Here is an 18,019-nt window from a genome sequence, read left to right on the forward strand (position 1 = left end):
GGTCACCAGTTGCCTCTTTCTCTTAACGCAGTGACACCCGCCTGGCCCCCCCTCCAAGGATCAGTCACCTGGCGAGAAACCAAGCCCTGCCCACTGGTCTTTGGCTGGCAGCCCTGCCTGCTTTGCTTTGGCTTGCCAAGGGGGAGTGATAGCAAAATCAAATAAAACTCCAGGGGCACCTTAAAGGCTATAAAAGGCTATAAAAACGTTTGGCTTCTTGCAGAACTGGGTGTGCTGGCTGCCTGTGAGCACAGAAGGGGAGGAGGAGGAGGCTGGATCGCTGGCAGCTCCTGCAAAAGAGGGATAAAGCCGTAGGGAAGGATGGTTGTGCAGGACCCAGCTGCAGGTAAGCGAGGAGAGGGTGCAGGTGAAGGTCGAGGTGCCAAAGACGGTCCCCTTGGTTGGAAATGTGTGACTTTTTGTGAAATGTGTCTCCAAAGCAACCAAAGGCTCAGATTCCCGGTGACATAGTCTGGCTTCAGTGAGAACTGAAGCTCTTCTTTTTGTTCCAAGTCTTGCTCGGAAACCAAACGCAGGTGCTCGAAAACAGAGCTGCCATTGGGGCCCTTCGGCTTTCCCCTGCCAACCGATCATCTCACAAGATGGGCATCCCAGGGAGCTCATTGCCAAACTTCAGGGAGAAACTTTGGCTTGGGCTGGGTAGTGTAACAGGAAAAGAAAGAGGAGCGACAAGAGAGTATTTTGCTTGAAAACATGGTAACATTTAATCCTCCACTCAAAAAGAATCAGAGGAGGCCCCGTTCAGTGTGTGCTTTACATGCACACACTTTCCCAGGTAGTAAAGAGTCCAGTAGCACCTTTAAGACTAAGCAACTTTAATGTAGCATAAGCTTTTGAGAACCACAGCTCTCTTTGTTAGATGCATCTGAGAGCTGTGGTTCTTGAAAGCTTATGCTACAATAAAGTTCGTTAGTATTAAAGGCGCAACTGGATTCTTTACTATTTTGCGACTACAGACTAACACTGCTAACTCCTCTGGATCTCTGGAAAGCACCGCAGTTTCCAAGGGCAATCCTGGGCACCTTTGCTGAAAAGCCCCCCTGCCCCCTTTAGTTCACCCTGAGACAAGAGAGAGCCTTTCGTTGGATGCCATGAAAGCACCCGCAGTTCCAAGCAAGGGGAACTAGGTGTGACATTCCTGAAAATCTTGGCCTTCCCGTTTAAACGTGTTTCCAGCCTTCATGTTGTTTACTATTTAATTTTTTTCTCGCACCCTTCCTCCAAGATCCTGAGGGCCGTGTATGTCACCCCCTCCTCATTTTAACCTGACTGAAAAAGACGTGGCTGGCCTGAAGAAACCCCCTCAGCGGAAACCCCATGAGCTTCGTAGCACAGCCAAAATTTAAACTAGAGTCTAGTCCAAACTGCTAACCACTACCCCTCACAGGTTGTATTGTATGTATAATTATATTATACATATGAAGATTTGGGTGCATGCTAGCCAGCATTCAATAATTTGAGTAGATTGAATTCAAACCTCTGGAAAACCCGTAATTCATTCATAAAACAAATATGAAAGAAATTTAAACCACAGCCGAGGATAAATCAAAATAAACAAAAACATTTTGTTAAATAAAACCTAAGAATCAACCAGTTGGAAACTACTGCAAACTCTCGAATTTAAATCAAAATGTAGTTGACACAAATCTTTTCAAACATAGCCTATATTGACACAGACAACATTTTGACAATAAAAACATTCTAAAATCAAACGTATTTCGGCCAACAGGCCAACATTTAAAAATTGGCCAGAGTATGAAAATATCAGTACAGGATCAAAACAGACATCCAGCCAATTGCAAAGCTACAAACAAAATTTTGCTGGTGAAAATTCGCATGAAACTCCAGGCAAAACAGCCCTTAACACTGTATAGCGCTATCAGCATGCTATGGACCAATGTTGTGAATTGTGACTATTTGAAAAATGAGCGTGCCGTAAGATTCTCAAAGAATTTTATTTTCAAAGGCTCCAGCTGAAGGTGGGAGGGGGAGAGACATGAACAGAGCAGTCCTAAGAACATTTTCTTGGGAGTAAGGCGCCACTAAAAACACTTGAGTGGGATTCTGAGTAGACCTGCTTCAGATTGCTCTCTCCTTTATCATTCACAAAGAATTCTTAAACCAGCAAGTTGGGATGGGGCCGGAGCTATTTACACCACCCAAAAGTGTACTCAAAATGCCTGCAAAATACATGAAAGAGGTGGGAAGCAAAAGGTTACATCCAGGGCTTTTTTTCTGGGAAAAGAGGTGGTGGAACTCAGTGGGTTGCCAGCACAGGGGGCAACTCTTGGCGGGAGGTGGTGCCCCTGGTACCACATGCACACACGCAAAGTGCACGCACGCTCCCAGGTCCACACAGTGACGTCACTTTGGGTCAGCTGGAACAAGGGGGGAGTTTTTTAAAGTTTATATCACGCTTGGCGAAAATGGTCACATGGCCAGTGGCCCCGCCCCCTGGTCTCCAGAGGAGTTTAGATTGCCATCTGTGGATCCCCCGCTGCCGCTTGCCAGCTGATAGTTTAAAGGGACCTGCAGCTTGCAAGTGGCAGGAAAAGTTTATATGGCTATTTCCCTCGGGAAATGGCCGTTTAAACTGCAACCCAAATGAACCAGTAGACCAGTTCATGGAAGTTCATCGAAACGAGCTTCCACGAACCACGAACCACCCTGGTTCGTGCATTTTTTTGAGTCGTGATTCGATTCGTGCCCATCTCTAGCCCAAATAAGCTCACTGTGGAGTGTGGGTGATTGCTGCGCTGACCAGGAGCACACCCCAGGAGGCACATTACCCCGCCATTTCTCCTGCCAGCCAGGTAAGCAAGGGGTGGAGGCTGGGAGCGGGGAATCCTCCGCCCCCAGCAGGGGACAGGCAACCCTAAGTGGGAGGTACGGTTGGGTGGTAACAGTTCTGCCTTGATGGAAGGAATTTCCCTCCCAGCAGGGAGGCAGGCAGGCAGATGATATGATATGCTTGTGAACGATATTCTGGGGCATTCAGTTGTGGCTGGCTGTTTTGTTTGAATGTCCCCCCCACCCCACAAATATGGTGCTCTTCCTTGAGCCACTGGAGAGCAAGAAAGACAGGGAGAAAAACTGTAATAAATATTTTAATAAATTAATGAATAAATATCACAGACCTTTCCACACGGCACTCCAGTTCCAGCCATTGACAATAGCCCTGTCTGTTTTCCAGGTCAAAAGGAATGCAACTCTGTCATGGGTGATTACCACATCCGTACATACGAGGACAGGGACTATGAGGCGGTGCGCACCATATTCTCCCACGGCATCCCGGAGCACGCTCTGGCTGCCTATTGGCAAGTTCTCAGGTGCCCTCAAACCCATACGTTGCTGGTGGCTATCATCGGCGTGGCCTACATGATCTCAGCCTGTCTCGTCTGCTCCCTTGGAGTTGTAGCTTCCGTTTTGTTCATGGGATGGATTTACATGAAGGGCCAATGGAAAGAGTATGTCCAAGCTGCGTTGGCCAAGGACCTTCTGGACATCCGGAAAACCTACCTGGAAACCAAAGACTCTTGCCTTTGGGTGGCGACGTCTGGGGAGGAGGTGGTAGGGATAGTGGCCGCGGTCCAGCCAGACAACCATTCTCAACGGGGCAACACGCTGGAATTGAAACATATGACGGTGGTCAAGGCACACAGGGGCCGCGGGCTCTCCAAGGCACTTACCAGGACTGTCATCCACTTTGCCCAGGAGCATGGGTACAAGGAAGTGGTGCTGGGCACTTCCATGGTGCAGAATGCAGCTCAGCAAGTGTACACGGGGATGGGCTTCCGCAAGGTGAAAGAGGAGCACCCCTCCCTCTTGGCTAAGCTGCTTCAGTTCTACTTTTGCTACTACCGCTACGAAATTGCTGGAACACATTAAGGCCTTTCTCCAGAAGGCTGCCCGGGGACTCAAAGATGCTGCAGAAACAGATGTGGGAGAGCCAGGTTCGAATCTTCATTCTGCCATCGAATCTCGCAGAGCTGGCATGTTTAGGCTGGTCACACACTCTTAGCCTAACCTACCTCACAGGGTAGATTGGAGTAGAGAAGAATGTCAGCGGCTTCCCTCTCGCCCGTCCCCCTAGTAGCAGCCGCACCACAACCGCGCAAGCGGCAAGTCCCCGTAAGCTCATGTTCTGCAGAAGGCTGAAATACGCAGAGCAATGTAGTTTTAGCTGCTTCAACCTCAGACAAATGATCAATTTAAGATTTTGTTAAGCAGGGGCTGTTCTAATAAACTGAAGTTTTTAATACTAGAAGGTTTGGGATTGGGATTGTTATTTTGGTCTGGTGTGTGTGTGCGCACTATTTAAATGTCATCCCCATTGAGCTTTGCTGTGGCCTTTAACACCACTAATGCTGTCACGCCCCCCCCCCAAACCCCTAATGGTGGTGTAAAAATGCTTGGCTTGGCATGGGTGGGCAGCCCCTCTGTTTATGAAGCAATGCCCTGTCCCGGGAGACCTACCCAGGCAGCAGGCAGTCCACACGTTCTGACGGCAGGGAGGTGATCCTCTGTATAAATCGATGGTGAGGCCTCATTTGGAGTACTGTGTACAGTTCTGGTCGCCACACCTTAAAAAAGATATCATAGCACTGGAAAAAGTACAGAGAAGGGCAACTAAAATGATTAAAGGGTTGGAACACTTTCCCTATGAGGAAAGATTGAGGCGCTTGGGGCTCTTTAGCCTGGAGAAAAGACGACTGAGGGGAGACATGATAGAGGTTTACAAGATAATGCACGGGTTAGAGAAGGTAGAGAAAGATGTGTTTTTCTTCCTTTCTCACAATACAAGAACTCGTGGGCACTCTATGAAATTATTGAGCAGTCGGGTTAGAACAGATAGAAGAAAATACTACTTTACACAAAGGGTGATAAACACATGGAATTCGTTGCCACAGGAGGTGGTGGCAGCTACAAGCATTGCCAGCTTCAAGAGGGGACTGGACAAATATATGGAGCAGAGGTCCATTAGTGGCTATTAGCCACAGGAGATAGATGGTATTCTCTTTGTGGGGAGGTGGTGCTCTGTTGTCTTGGTGCTGGAAGGAAGGCAGTGGGAGGGCTTCTGGTGTCCTGGCCTCACTGACAGTCCTTTAGATGGCACTGGATTTCTAGCCACTGTGTGTGACAGAATGTTGGACTGGATGGGCCACTGGCCTGATCCAACATGGCTTTGCTTATGTTCTTATGTTCTTATGATCCCCTTTGGCCACAGGGTCGTTGTGTGGGTAGATTGGAGTAGAGAAGAATGATGTCAGCGGCTTCCCTCTCGCCCGTCCCCCTAGTAGCAGCCACACCACAACTGCGCAGGCTGCAGCTCCCCGTGAGCTCATGTTCTGCAGAAGGCTGGCTTTCATCAATACCCAGAGTTTTAGCTGCAGTTTTAGCTGCTTCAACCTCAGACAAATGATCAATTTAAGATTTTGTTAAGCAGGCACTGTTCTAATAAACTAAAGTGTTCAATACTAGAAGGTTTGGGATTGGGATTATTTCTTTTACTGACTCTTTGGTCTGGTTTGTGTGTGTGTGTGTTTTTACTATTTAAATGCCCCCCATGGAGCTTTGCTGTGGCCTCTAAGACCACCAACTCTGTCACAAACACCCCACATGCCACCCCTAATGGTGGTGCAAAAATGCCTGGCCTGGCCTGGCCTGGCAGACCTTCTGGTTATGAAGCAATGCCCTGCCTGTGGAGACCTACCCAGGCAGCAGGCGGTCCACACATTCTGACGGCAGGGAGGTGATCCCCTTTGGCCACAGGGTTATTCCACAAAAGCCTGGATCACACTGGCCACCCAGGACTTGCAGTCACGGCTCATGGATCTACAAGCATGAGAGGCAGTGTGGTGTAGTGGTTAGAGTGTCTGACTAGGATGTGAGAGTCCCAGGTTTGAATCCTTGCTCTGGCATGGAAGATCACTGGGTGACCGTGGGCCAGTGATACCCTCTCAGCCTTGAGTCCTCGTCAATCTTCCATGCATTTGCTGTATTTGTTCTGCCCCAGATATCTTTTTGCCCACAGAAAAACCCTGCCTTTTCAGATTTTGGACTCTGTAAATTTTGCAATGTGGGTCTTTGCACAATGTGTGTGTGTTTTAATTTTTTTTTAAAATGTCTACACTCACCCATTCCTGCATTGTGCAGGGGTGGGGGGTGGACTAGTTGACCCCGGAGGTCCTTTCCAACCCTATTGTAACGGGACGGTTGCCCGTGTCTAAAACCAAGTTTCAACTTGCCAGGAGAAAGATGGATCTCTCTCCGGGGAAGCCGAAAGCAGTTAGTCTTTAGACCTGTCAAACAGATAAGTTCTTTGAACCAGCTGTTTATCAGTACATTTATTTATATAGGGTTCAATATTGCTTTGCAACTCTTTATCAAACACACAGACACCTGTCTAGAGTTTATGTCACTTTATTGAAAATACACCCTAGTTTTTTAATGAAGCAAGTAATCAAAATATAAAAGGCTATTAATATAAATCCTATAAAAACAGAACACAGAAAGGCAATAAGAAATAAGTTTGCTAACATTTCTTAATAAATCCTAAGTTTAACATACTCAAAGTTTCTATGAAATGCATAGGTAGAATAAGTTCTCACCTAGATTCTCTCAAGAGATTTCTTCCATCAGTACCCTGCCATACTATCTGTGTTTGAAACTTTATACCTCATCGTATGCAAATATTTAAGGTCTATTCACATGATAGCACAAACAAATATTGATTGGTTTGACACTTCACTGAATATTCATAATTTCATAGTACAGCCTTCCAATTAGTTAAAAAATTATGTCATAGTCAGAACTGCAGGAAAATACTATAAATCTCTGACAAGTGTCAAGAAAAGTTAAGTTGGACGATCACCATTGGTTGAATCTCTGATAGAAGAACATCAATCTCGGTAGAGTCCACTATTTTAATTAATTGTCAAAGGATGAAAGCACACCTGTTGAATTACCTTACACAGAAAAAATACACTATGATTCTACGATTTAATCTGAACCTCTCACCTCTCTAGAAAGAATGTGCTTTGATGGCTTGGGTGGAAAAGGATGTTCAGCTAACCTCTGGAAGGCAAACTGCAGTTTGACTTCAGATATCACATCTGCTCCTGAACAAGCGATGGTTTGGGTTCATGCAGAAATTTCTGCTGATGGAAGAGATGCCCACAGCTGGAGGCTCCTCTGCTTCCTGACAACCTCTGCAGCAGAAGAGGGGAATTGGTGAAAGCTCCTCCCTCGGAATGAATGTGGAAACCTTCAGTGGGATCCAAGCCCATGATTACCGGGGGGGGGGGAGGAAGGTTGCACATCCTCAGGTTGTGCCTCAGTGGCAGAGTCAGGGCCAGAGGCGGTGCCGGCCTGGGGTGCCGGCCTGGGGGCAGGGGGGCGCGCCACAGAGCTGCCGCCACCACTGCCACCAGCCAGGGGCGCGTGCTGGCAGTGTGGGGCAGCTGAGCAGACAGCCTCTCGTTCAGTTGCTCTGCGGGCCAGGTGCAGCCGGCGGCCAGGGCAGCTGGCTGCGCCTGGCCCGCAGAGCAGCTGAATGGGAGGGCTGGAAGGCCCCCCATGTGTGCACCGAACCCCTGTGTGATGACATCACACGCAGTGATGTCATCACGCAGTCTGGTGTCCAATATGTAATGGACAGTCCACTACAACACCTGGTGGACCGTCCATTACATATTTACCTTGTTGGATAAAAGGACTGGCTTGGAAATTGATTTTCCCAGAGATACAGTAGCATAATGTTCAGAGCTTATTGCACTGGCGTATTGTATTTCTGTACGTTGGATAATTTATTTCTATTTATTCCTTGGCAACCCTACTGGTTTCGCTCTGCATTCATAGGCAATCGAAGTTAGTTCGAAAACTTCACCTTAAGTAAAGCAGCATGCGAGGAAAATATGGGGCAAGTGGGGGCTTCCAGGACATTTTGGGTTATGTGCCCATTGGGGCGAAAAGTTGGGTATGAATGCGGAAAGTAAATGATTTTTCTAAGCGAATGCATTTTTAGAGATGTGCATAGTGTGCCGGGGGGCCTGCCTCGGCTCCCTCCCCCACTTCTGTAACACAACAGATATTAGGAAAAAAAACATTAGATATTCCACAAACATCAAGTTTGTTTGTTTGCTTCCTTTTTACCCCAACTTTGTTCCCCATGGGGACTCAAAATGGCATACAGGCTGCCCTGAATCAACTTGTGGACAAGGTGGGATACAAATGTGATAAAATAAACTAACAAATAACTAACTAAATAAATCATTCCCCCATTTTATCCTCATAACAACCCTGTGAAGTGGGCTAGGTGGAGAGCCACTCCTCTCAGCCCAGCTCCCTAGCTGTATTGTGGGAATAATAACAACATGGACTTTGAGCGGGGCACTAATCTGTCTAGAAAAGTGGCATTTATTCATTCATTCATTCATTCATTCATTCATAGTCCGCCTTTCTCACTGAGACGCAAAGCTGGTTACATAATGTGCGAATTAGCAGTCAGTCTCAAGGACATTGCAATAAACAATGCCACAGGGTAAATAAATGCAAGTTTACAAAGACATAGCATTAGGAAAAAATCCAAAACAAAGTTGAGGCAATGCCAAAACTGAGCCTAAGCAATTTTAAGACTGACATTAAACAACATTGAACCACCCAGTAGGGTCATACTTAAAGCAACAGGTAGTACATAGGAGTACATACATAAAGCAACGAATGGTGTGTAAGGCAACATAGTGGTGAAGTCTATGGTTACTAACTTATTGGTGAAGCATCTCGAGTTCTCCTATCTGTGTAAAAAGCCCTTTTGAATAATTCAGTTGTTATTTATTATCTCGATTTATAAACCGCCCATCCTCAGAGGCTCTGTTTTGCGTTGTAAGCACAGTTTTTGTTGTTATCTATTTTCTTGATCATCTCCCTAAAACAGCCTCTTCTATTGCTAAGTAAACTGCTCCTGCAGTTAAACGGGGAAGGGGGGGACTGCAGTTACCCATGTGCTTGAGACTTTCAGGGGGGGGCACAATACAGGAGCAGCTGGACTCATGCTGCACCAAACAGCCCATTTATTCCAGCCTCAGCTTTCCAGCCCCGGGTCGCAGTGCCAATGCGGCCTCCGCCACATCTGCTGGAATAAATACAAGCCACTCTTTAAGGTGTCACCAGACGCCTCTTTCTCTCAACGCAGTGACACCCGCCTGCCCCCCCTCCAAGGATCAGGCACCTAGCAAGAAACCAAGCCCTGCCCACTGGCCTTTGGCTGGCAGCCCTGCCTGCTTTGCTTTGCCAAGGGGGAGTCATAGCAAAAGCAAAAAAAAATCTAGGAAGACCTTAAAGGCTATAACAACGTTTGGCTTCTTGCAGATCTGGACATGCTGGGCTGCCTGTGACTACGGAGGAGGAGATGGGAGAAGGAGGAGGCTGAATCCTTCTGCAAACAGCGGGGAAGGACACAGCCAGCTGCAGGTAAGAGAGAGGAGGGTGCGGGTGGGGTCGAGGTGCCAAAGATGGTCCCCTTGGCTGGGAATTTGTGACTTTTTGTGAAGTGTGTCTCCAAAGCAACCACAGCCTTGCTCAGATTCCCGGTGACATAATCTGGCTTCAGCGAGAGCGGAAGCTCTTTTTGTTCCAAGTCTTGCTCAAAAACAGAGCTGCCATTGGGGCCCTTCGGCTTTCCTCTGCCACCCGGGCATCTCATAAGATGGGCATCCCGGGGAGCTCATTGCTAAACTTCAGGGATAAACCTTGGCTTGGGCTGGGTGGTGCGACAGGAAAAGAAAGGGGAGCGCCAAGAGAGTATTTTGCTTGAAAACGTGCCAACATTTAATCCTCCACTCAAAAAGAATCAGAGGAGGCCCAGTTCAGTGGCAGGAATCCTGCTTTATATGCACACTCTCCCAAGTACAATCCTGGGCATCTTTGCTGAAAAGACCCCTTTAGTTCAAGACAAGCCCCTTCCCTGAGACAAGAGAGAGCCTTTCGTTGGATGCCATGAAAGCACCCGCAGTTCCAAGCAAGGGGAACTAGGTGTAGCATTCCTGAAAATCTCGGCCTTCCCGTTTAAACGTGTTTCCAGCCTTCATGTTGTTGTTCACTATTTGATTTTCTCGCACCCTTCCTCCAAGATGCTGAGGGCCGTGTATGTCACCCCCTCCTCATTTTTACTGAATGAAAGAGGCCTGGCTGGCCTGAAGAAACCCCCTCAGCGGAAACCCCATGAGCGTCCCAGCACAGCCAAAATTTAAACTAGAATCTAGTCCAAACTGCTAACCACTACCCTCCTCTAGCTGTATTGCACGTTGCAAATTTTTACACATCATACATATGAAGATTTGGGTGCACGCTAGGCAGCATTTAAGAATTTGACTAGATTGGATTCAAACCTCTAAAAAACCCCATAATTCTTTCATAAAACGAATATGAAAGAAATTTAAACCACAGTCGAGGAGAAATCGAAATAAAGCCGAAGAATCAAGTGGTTGGAAACTACTACAAAGTTTCGAATTTCTCAGTCATAAAATATTAAATCAAATGGAATTGACACAAACCTTTTCAAACATAGTCTATATTGACACAGACAACCTTTGGACAATAAAAACGTGCTGAAATCAAACATATTTTGACCAACCGGCCATCATCAGTAATTGACCAACTTATTGCAAAGTATGAAAATATCAGTACAGGATCAAAACAGACATCCAGCCAATTGCAAAGCTACAAACAAAATTTTGCTGGTGAAAATTCGCATGAAACTCCAGGCAAAACAGCCCTTAACACTGTATAGCGCTATCAGCATGCTATGGACCAATGTTGTAAATTGTGACTATTTGAAAAATGAGCGTGCCGTAAGATTCTCAAAGAATTTTATTTTCAAAGGCTCCAGCTGAAGGTGGGAGGGGGAGAGACATGAACAGAGCAGTCCTAAGAACATTTTCTTGGGAGTAAGCCGCCACTAAAAACACTTGAGTGGGATTCTGAGTAGACCTGCTTCAGATTGCTCTCTCCTTTATCATTCACAAAGAATTCTTAAACCAGCAAGCTGGGAGGGGGCCAGAGCTGTTTACACCACCCAAAAGTGTACTCAAAATCCCTGAAAAAGACATGAAAGGGGTCAAAAGCAAAGGGATATAAAATGACATACAATATTGTGCCTTTCTAAGTACCTCCAGCTCATTGAGTTAACAGCAAAGGTTAACTGAGCCCTCCATATGACTCAGTTCCAAGCTCCTAGTCAAGAGTCCAGGGGCTTTGGATTAAGAATATGGTTGCCATCTCCAGGTGGGGAAATTCTTGGCGATTTGGGGGGTGAAGCTGGAGATGGCAGGGACTGGAGAGGGAAAGGAACTCAGCATGGTATAATGGCATAGATTCCGTGCTCGAAAGTGGCCAGTTTCTCCAGGGGAACTGTTATCTATGGCCTGGAGATCAGTTGTAATTCCAGGACATCTCTAGCGACCACCTGGAGGCTGGCAACTCTAAAAAACGAAGAGAGGGAGACAAAGAAAGGGAAAAAGCAACATCCACCTGTGTCACAGAGTGGGAAGCTGCAGCACAGTAGTCCAAGCTCTGCTCACGAGTTCAATCCTGGCAGGTTCAGGTAGCCGGCTCAAGGTTGACTCAGCCTTCCATCCGAGGTCAGTAAAATGAGTACCCAGTTTCCTGGGTAAAAGCAAAGAACAAGGAACAGAAAGAAGCAAAATATAGGTACATAAATACCACACAAACCACCTAGAGCCCATAAATAACAATGAATATATTTTAACCATGTTTTACGTTGGAAATTCTATCAGTCACCAATGATATAACAGTACACCAGAAATTCAAGAGGCAGACATTACAGTTTGCTAGCAAAATAGTATCTCGAAGGAGTCTTTGTCAGATCTTTATCAGACATTCCTGAAAGATGCAGGGCAGCTGCAAAAGAAAGCCAGTTTGGTGTAGTGATTAACAGTGGCAGGTCTCTAATCTGGAGAGCCAGGTTTGATTCCCCGCTCCTCTGCTTGAAGCCAGCTGGGCGACCTTGGGCCAGTCACAGCTCTCTCCGAGCTCTCTCAGCCCCACCCACATCACAGGGTGATTGTTGCGAGGTTAATAACAACACACTTTGTAAATTGCTCTGAGCATTGTTCTGAAAGGTTGTACTTATTTTCATTTTATTTACATCATTTATAGTCCGCCTTTCTCACTGAGACTCAAGGCAGATTACATAGTGTGAGATTAGTACAATCAGTATCAAGGGCATTTCCACAACGTCATAGGATTTTACGAAGATGCAGCATTAGCAAGGATCCAATACAGAGCTGAAGAATTGCTGAAACAGAACATAATCAGTTCTAGGACTGGCATTAGACAACATGAAGCACAGGTAGTATATAGGAGCACATACTTAAAGCAACAGATAATATGTAAGGCAACATAGTGGTGAAGTCTACGGTCCCTAACTCATTAGCAAAGCATCTGAGACCCCCTCCCTACAATACCGCCCTCATAGCTGAGAAAAAGTCCTTTTTGAATAATTCCGTTTTGCATCATTTGCAGAAAGCTAGGAGAGTGGGGGCTCTCCTGACCTCCTCAGGCAGGCCGTTCCACAGGGTAGGGGCCACCACAGAGAAGGCCCGTGTAGGGGCTGCTGTTGATTTTGCCCATGTGCAGGCTGGCACCTGCAAGAGACCCTATTCAGATGAGCAAAGGAGGGACATAGGGAGTGATGTGATCTCGTAAGCATGCTGGGCCAAGGCCGTGAAGAACTTTGTATGTAATAACCAATATAAATCAAATGTTATTGTTATTATTATAATCATAATATTCCAAATCTAGTATTCTCACTTGCCTCTAATATTCACAATTGCAACACACTAGAAGAAGTGAGAAGGTCCTTGTAATGATTTCAAGTAAATGTGTGCATGTATCTTTAAATGCTGGGTGTGGTATAGGTGAAGACTGGGAGTGAAAGAGAGGGGTGAGTGAGTGGTATGATTGGATGATGACTGAGAGTGTGGGCAGAGTAAATGCAATTTAGACAGAGTGGAGAGAAAATATTGAGTCAGAAGAAGGCAGGCTAGCTGTGTGCTGCCTGAGTACATTGAAGTATTTATGAGAGAAAGGACACTCAGTCAGGGAAAGAGAGGCCAGCTGTGTGCTGCCTGAGCAGGTTTAAGCAGGTCTGTGAGAAATATTGAGTCAGAGAAAGAGGCTAACTGTGTGTGAAGCCTTAGAAGAGATCTGTGTGAATGAGTTTATAAGAAGTAACTTTAAGAACCGAGAACTACGTTTATGAAACCGATACGCTTCTTGAAAAATAAAAGTTTATTTTGTTTTGTTATATCCCAGAGTGGCTGTCATTGCTATATCCCATTCCTATCCTCAGGGCCACATAGAACCACGAAGGAGCCTGACGCTTAGGCACATTACAAAAAGGAAAACCTAAATAAAATATCTTGGAATGTAATATTCCTGGTGGCAGCAAACTACCCAGAGGGTGTAAAGGGAAAGATTAAAGGCAAAATCTACCCTCGAGAAAGTAAGGGTCATAACAGTCCTGTCAGGGCTTGCCGCAGCTGCCGCTGGGCGTGGCACTGGGCGGTCTGCGCCTGACGTCACAGGGGGGCCAGGGACTCTGCAGGACCCTGCTCTGTGGAAGGAGGGGCGGTATACCTCACCCAGACTCCCTCTCAGTCCACTCACTGGCCTGCTCAACCTGGCCTGCTTACCCTCTGTGTCCTCCATCTCCTCCTTCCAGAACTCTCCTCCAAGCCTCCACCCTTGCATCCTACTGCTCTCACTCCACATCATCACTCCTCACTCACACCCACCACCCCAGAGCTCTTCCCAGCCACCCTTTATAGGGTTTCCTTTCTCCACCCCGCCCTCCTTCCAGGCTTGTTCCCTCTCCTGACTGGGCCCAGTTGTGCATTCTTCCAGGTGTTTCCCTCCAACCACTAATCCCTCCTGGGCCCTTTTGCCATGCTGGCAGGGTGGGGTTGAGTGCGAGCCATCCCCAGCTGAGGGCTCCTTGGCCTTGCTCACGAGGAGCTGCCCCAGCCAGCCCTTGTGCTATTGAGCTTGCCTGGCCTTGCTCCCGAGGAGCTGCCCCGGCCAGCCTCTGTGCTATTGGGCTTGCCTGGCCTTGCTCCCGAGGAGCTGCCCCAGCCAGCCTCTGAGCTACTGAGCTTGCCTGGCCCTGCTCACGAGGAGCTGCCCCAGCCAGCCCTTGTGCTATTGAGCTTGCCTGGCCTTGCTCACGAGGAGCTGCCCTAGCCAGCCTCTGTGCTATTGGGCTTGCCTGGCCCTGCTCACGAGGAGCTGCCTTAGCCAGCTTCTGGGCTGCCTGCTCAGCCATGCTGGGCGGGGTTACCCATCTCCTCCCCCAGAATGCCTGTGGCAGCCCCCCCTGGAGAGGCTTGGCTTCTAGCAACTCCTGAGCCAGGCTGCTGTCTTCTAGCCATGGTGTGGCTCTGGGCTGCAGCGGCGGCGTCCTCTCCCTGCCAGGTAAGGGCTCTGCTTGGGTTGCTGCTGCTGCTGCTGGACCCACCTTCTCCCTGCTGTGTCCCTTTCCCTCCGGCCTGCTTAGCCCCCTCTCTTCCCCCTGGAGGGTGGGGCTGGCTGGTTTCTCCTTGCCCCCTCCACCCCTCTGAGGTACTGGCCTTTTGCCCCTTCCCCATGGAGTAGGTAGGTTCTGGCCCTGGTTGCCGGCTTGGGGGGTGGAGTTGCTGCCACCCTTTTGTCCCCTGCTGTTCTCTCTTGTCAAGTCTGGGGGCTGGGGCTCAGACCCCGGACAAGTCCTAGTTCCACAAACACTACAAGGGCGGTATTATTGAGACATAATTTTGTATTAAGTTAAAAAATAAAAACAGAAAATCATCACTATCTCCCTGCCCCTCTCAAATAAGCAGATCTACTTGCCATGGGGTGGATTAGGGTTGCCAGATCCCCTCGCCGTACCAGGCAGAAGGCCTGGCTGGCACTCGCCTTTCCGGATGTCTTTGCACACGTGGCCCTCCTGGCAGGACTCCTGCCCTGCAGCGTGGCAAATTGAGCCCATTTGGGGCCGAAATCGGCCCACTGCAGAGCACGGGGGCACTGCCAGAAGGGCCCCGACCTCATTTCAGAGCAGGCCAATTTACGCCCGTTTGGTCCCAAATCGGCCTACTGTGGAGGGCGAGTGTGTGCGGCATCACCCGGGAGCGCACCCCGGGGAGGCACGTTCCCCCGCCATTTCCCCTGCCGGCCAGGTAAGCAGGAGGTGGAGGGTGGTAGTGAGGGATCCCTCGCCCCCAGCAGGGGACTGGCAACCCTAAGTGGGAGGCACGGTTGGGTGGTAACAGTTCTGCCTTGATGGAAGGAAATTCTCTCCCAGCAGGCAGGCAGGCAGATATGTTTGTGAAGGATATTCTGGGGCATTCAGTTGTTGTAGCTGGCTGTTTTGTTTGGTGCAAATAATATGGTGCTCTTCCTTGAGCCACTGGACAGTAAGAAAGACAGGTAGGGAAACTGTAATAAATATTTTAATAAATTAATGAATAAATATCACAGACTTTCCCTCCAGTTCGACATTGAAAACAGCCCTATCTGTTTTCCAGGCCAAAAGGAATGCAACTCCGTCATGGGTGAATACCACATCCGTACATACGAGGACAGGGACTATGAGGCGGTGCGCACCATATTCTCCCACGGCATCCAGGAACACGCTCCAGCTGCCTGTTGGCACGTTCTCAGGTGCCCACAAATCCACATGCTGCTGCTGGCCATCTTCCTTGCAGCCTACATGATCTCAGCCTGTCTCCTCTGCTCCCTTGGGGTGGTAGCTACCTTTTTGTTCATGGGCTTGTATCACATGAAAGGCCTCTGGGCAGAGTATGTCCAAGCTGCGTTGGCCAAGGACCTTCTGGACATCCGGAAAACCTACCTGGAAGCCAAAGACTCTTGCCTTTGGGTGGCGACGTCTGGGGAGGAGGTGGTAGGGATGGTGGCCGCGGTCCAGCCAGACAACCCTTCTCAACGGGGCAACGCGCTGGAGTTGAAGCGCATGTCGGTGGCCAAACCACACAGGGGCCGCGGGCTCTCCAAGGCACTTACCAGGACTGTCATCCGCTTCGCCCAGGAGCGCGGGTACAAGGAAGTGGTGCTGGGCACTTCCATGGTGCAGAGAGCAGCTCAGCAAGTGTACACGGGGATGGGCTTCCGCAAGGTGAAAGAGGAGCCCCCCTCCCTCTTGGCTAAGCTGCTTCAGTTCTACTTTTGCTACTACCGCTACGAAATTGCTGGAACACATTAAGGCCTTTCTCCAGAAGGCTGCCTGGGGACTCAAAGATGCTGCAGAAACAGATGTGGGAGAGCCAGGTTCGAATCTTCATTCTGCCATCGAATCTCGCAGAGCTGGCATGTTTAGGCCGGTCACACACTCTTAGCCTAACCTACCTCACAGGGTAGATTGGAGTAGAGAAGAATGTCTGCGGCTTCCCTCTCGCCCGTCCCCCTAGTAGCAGCCGCACCACAACCACGCAAGCGGCAAGTCCCCGTAAGCTCATTTTCTGCAGAAGGCTGAAATATGCAGAGCTATGTAGTTTTAGCTGCTTCAACCTCAGACAAATGATCAACTTAAGATTTTGTTAGGCAGGCGCTGTTCTAATAAACTAAAGTTTTTAATACTAGAAGGTTTGGGATTGGGATTGTTATTTTGGTCTGGTGTGTGTGCGCGCACTATTTAAATGTCATCCCCACTGAGCTTTGCTGTGGCCTTTAACACCACCAATGCCGTCACGCCCCCCCCCAACCCCTAATGGTGGTGCAAAAATGCCTGGCTTGGCATGGGTGGGCAGCCCCTCTGTTTATGAAGCAATGCCCTGTCCCGGGAGACCTACCCAGGCAGCAGGCAGTCCACACATTCTGACGGCAGGGAGGTGACCCCAAGAGCAGATCTCCCCTGCGGCCACGGGCCATGCGATACTAGTTACGTCACGAAAGTATGGATCACACTGGCCACCGAGACCTTGTAGTCACAGCTCATGGTTCTGAAAAGAGCCATGAGACAAGCTTGAGAGACAGTGTGGTGTAGTGGTTAAAATGTCATTCTAGGGTCTGACAGACCCAGGTATGAATCCCTGCTCTGTCATGGACGTGGGCCAGTGATACCCTCTCAGCCTTGCCTACCTCACAGGGTTATTGTGGGGAACAATTGAAGAGAGGATGTCATATATGTCTGTACCCATCCATCCATGCCAATTTTGATTCTGAACATAATGCTTAATCCAGTTGTTATAGATTAATTCCGCACTCGTTGGATAATGCACTTCCAATCCTCTTTATAGATCATTTGGAACGGATTTTTTTGTGTGCGGAACAAAAAATCCACCTCAAACGATTGATAAAGTGCATTGAAAGTGCATTATCCAATGTGTGCGGAATCAGTCAATATCTTGGTGTAACTCAATTTTCAGTTGCTAGGGTTCTAATTATTTCTCAGACCTTCACAGGTGGTTATCTGTTGGGCTTCGGTGTTTATGACCTTTTATTTTCTCTCTTCCTAACAACTCATCGCGAGATCACAAATGTTCCCACACAGATTTAGCAGCAAAGTATTGTTTACAATTGAGAGGAGGAGAAAGGAGTACACTAGAAAAGCGTCTCTCACATGTTGTCATTTCTATCAATTTTTACTCATGCTGCTTAGAGGTTTGCCTTGCTCTAAGTAGTCCTATGGACCTGCATATAGAAAAGACCTGATTTCTGAATAAACTCCATTTGACTGTGTGTGTGTCTTACTGCAAATGGGCCAGAGATTAGTCTGCTGTATCCTGTCATCCATAGCCTGACAGAGGAGAGCAATGTAAGCTGCTTTGGGACCCTTTGAGAAAGGCTGGGTATAAATGAATCAATTTTTTAAAAAAAATATGCAGGTGGATCCTTCCCCTATGCTACCACTCCACTGAGCAAAGTTTATTAATTAAAAGATTTATATCCCACCTTTCCTTTGGGTACAAGTTTAAAGTTACCT

The 18,019-nt window shown here is 48.1% G+C and overlaps 1 protein-coding gene across 2 annotated transcripts; it reads left to right on the top strand.

Annotated features, from left to right (window-relative positions):
* The first annotated feature begins 209 nt into the window (after positions 1-209).
* LOC129336464 (probable N-acetyltransferase CML1) lies at positions 210-17,044 on the top strand. Of its 2 annotated transcripts, none has more exons than XM_054989565.1 (2): positions 210-346; positions 15,606-17,044. In XM_054989565.1, exons 1-2 carry the CDS (start codon positions 322-324, stop codon positions 16,298-16,300), a joined length of 720 nt encoding a protein of 239 aa, XP_054845540.1. In that variant the 5' UTR covers positions 210-321; the 3' UTR covers positions 16,301-17,044. The 2 variants fall into 2 exon arrangements, with proteins under 2 accessions (XP_054845540.1, XP_054845539.1); XM_054989564.1 differs by lacking the exon at positions 15,606-17,044 and adding an exon at positions 3,215-5,486.
* The last annotated feature ends 975 nt before the right edge of the window (positions 17,045-18,019 follow it).

The sequence above is a fragment of the Eublepharis macularius genome, chromosome 10 (genome assembly GCF_028583425.1).
Source record: "Eublepharis macularius isolate TG4126 chromosome 10, MPM_Emac_v1.0, whole genome shotgun sequence".
NCBI classification, from domain to species: Eukaryota; Metazoa; Chordata; class Lepidosauria; order Squamata; family Eublepharidae; genus Eublepharis; species Eublepharis macularius.

Coding starts and splice junctions, on each gene's coding strand:
- LOC129336464 (XM_054989565.1), top strand. CDS start 322: ATGGTTGTGCAGGACCCAGCTGCAG. Junction 347..15,605: donor TGTGCAGGACCCAGCTGCAG/GTAAGCGAGGAG, acceptor TCTGTTTTCCAG/GCCAAAAGGAATGCAACTCC.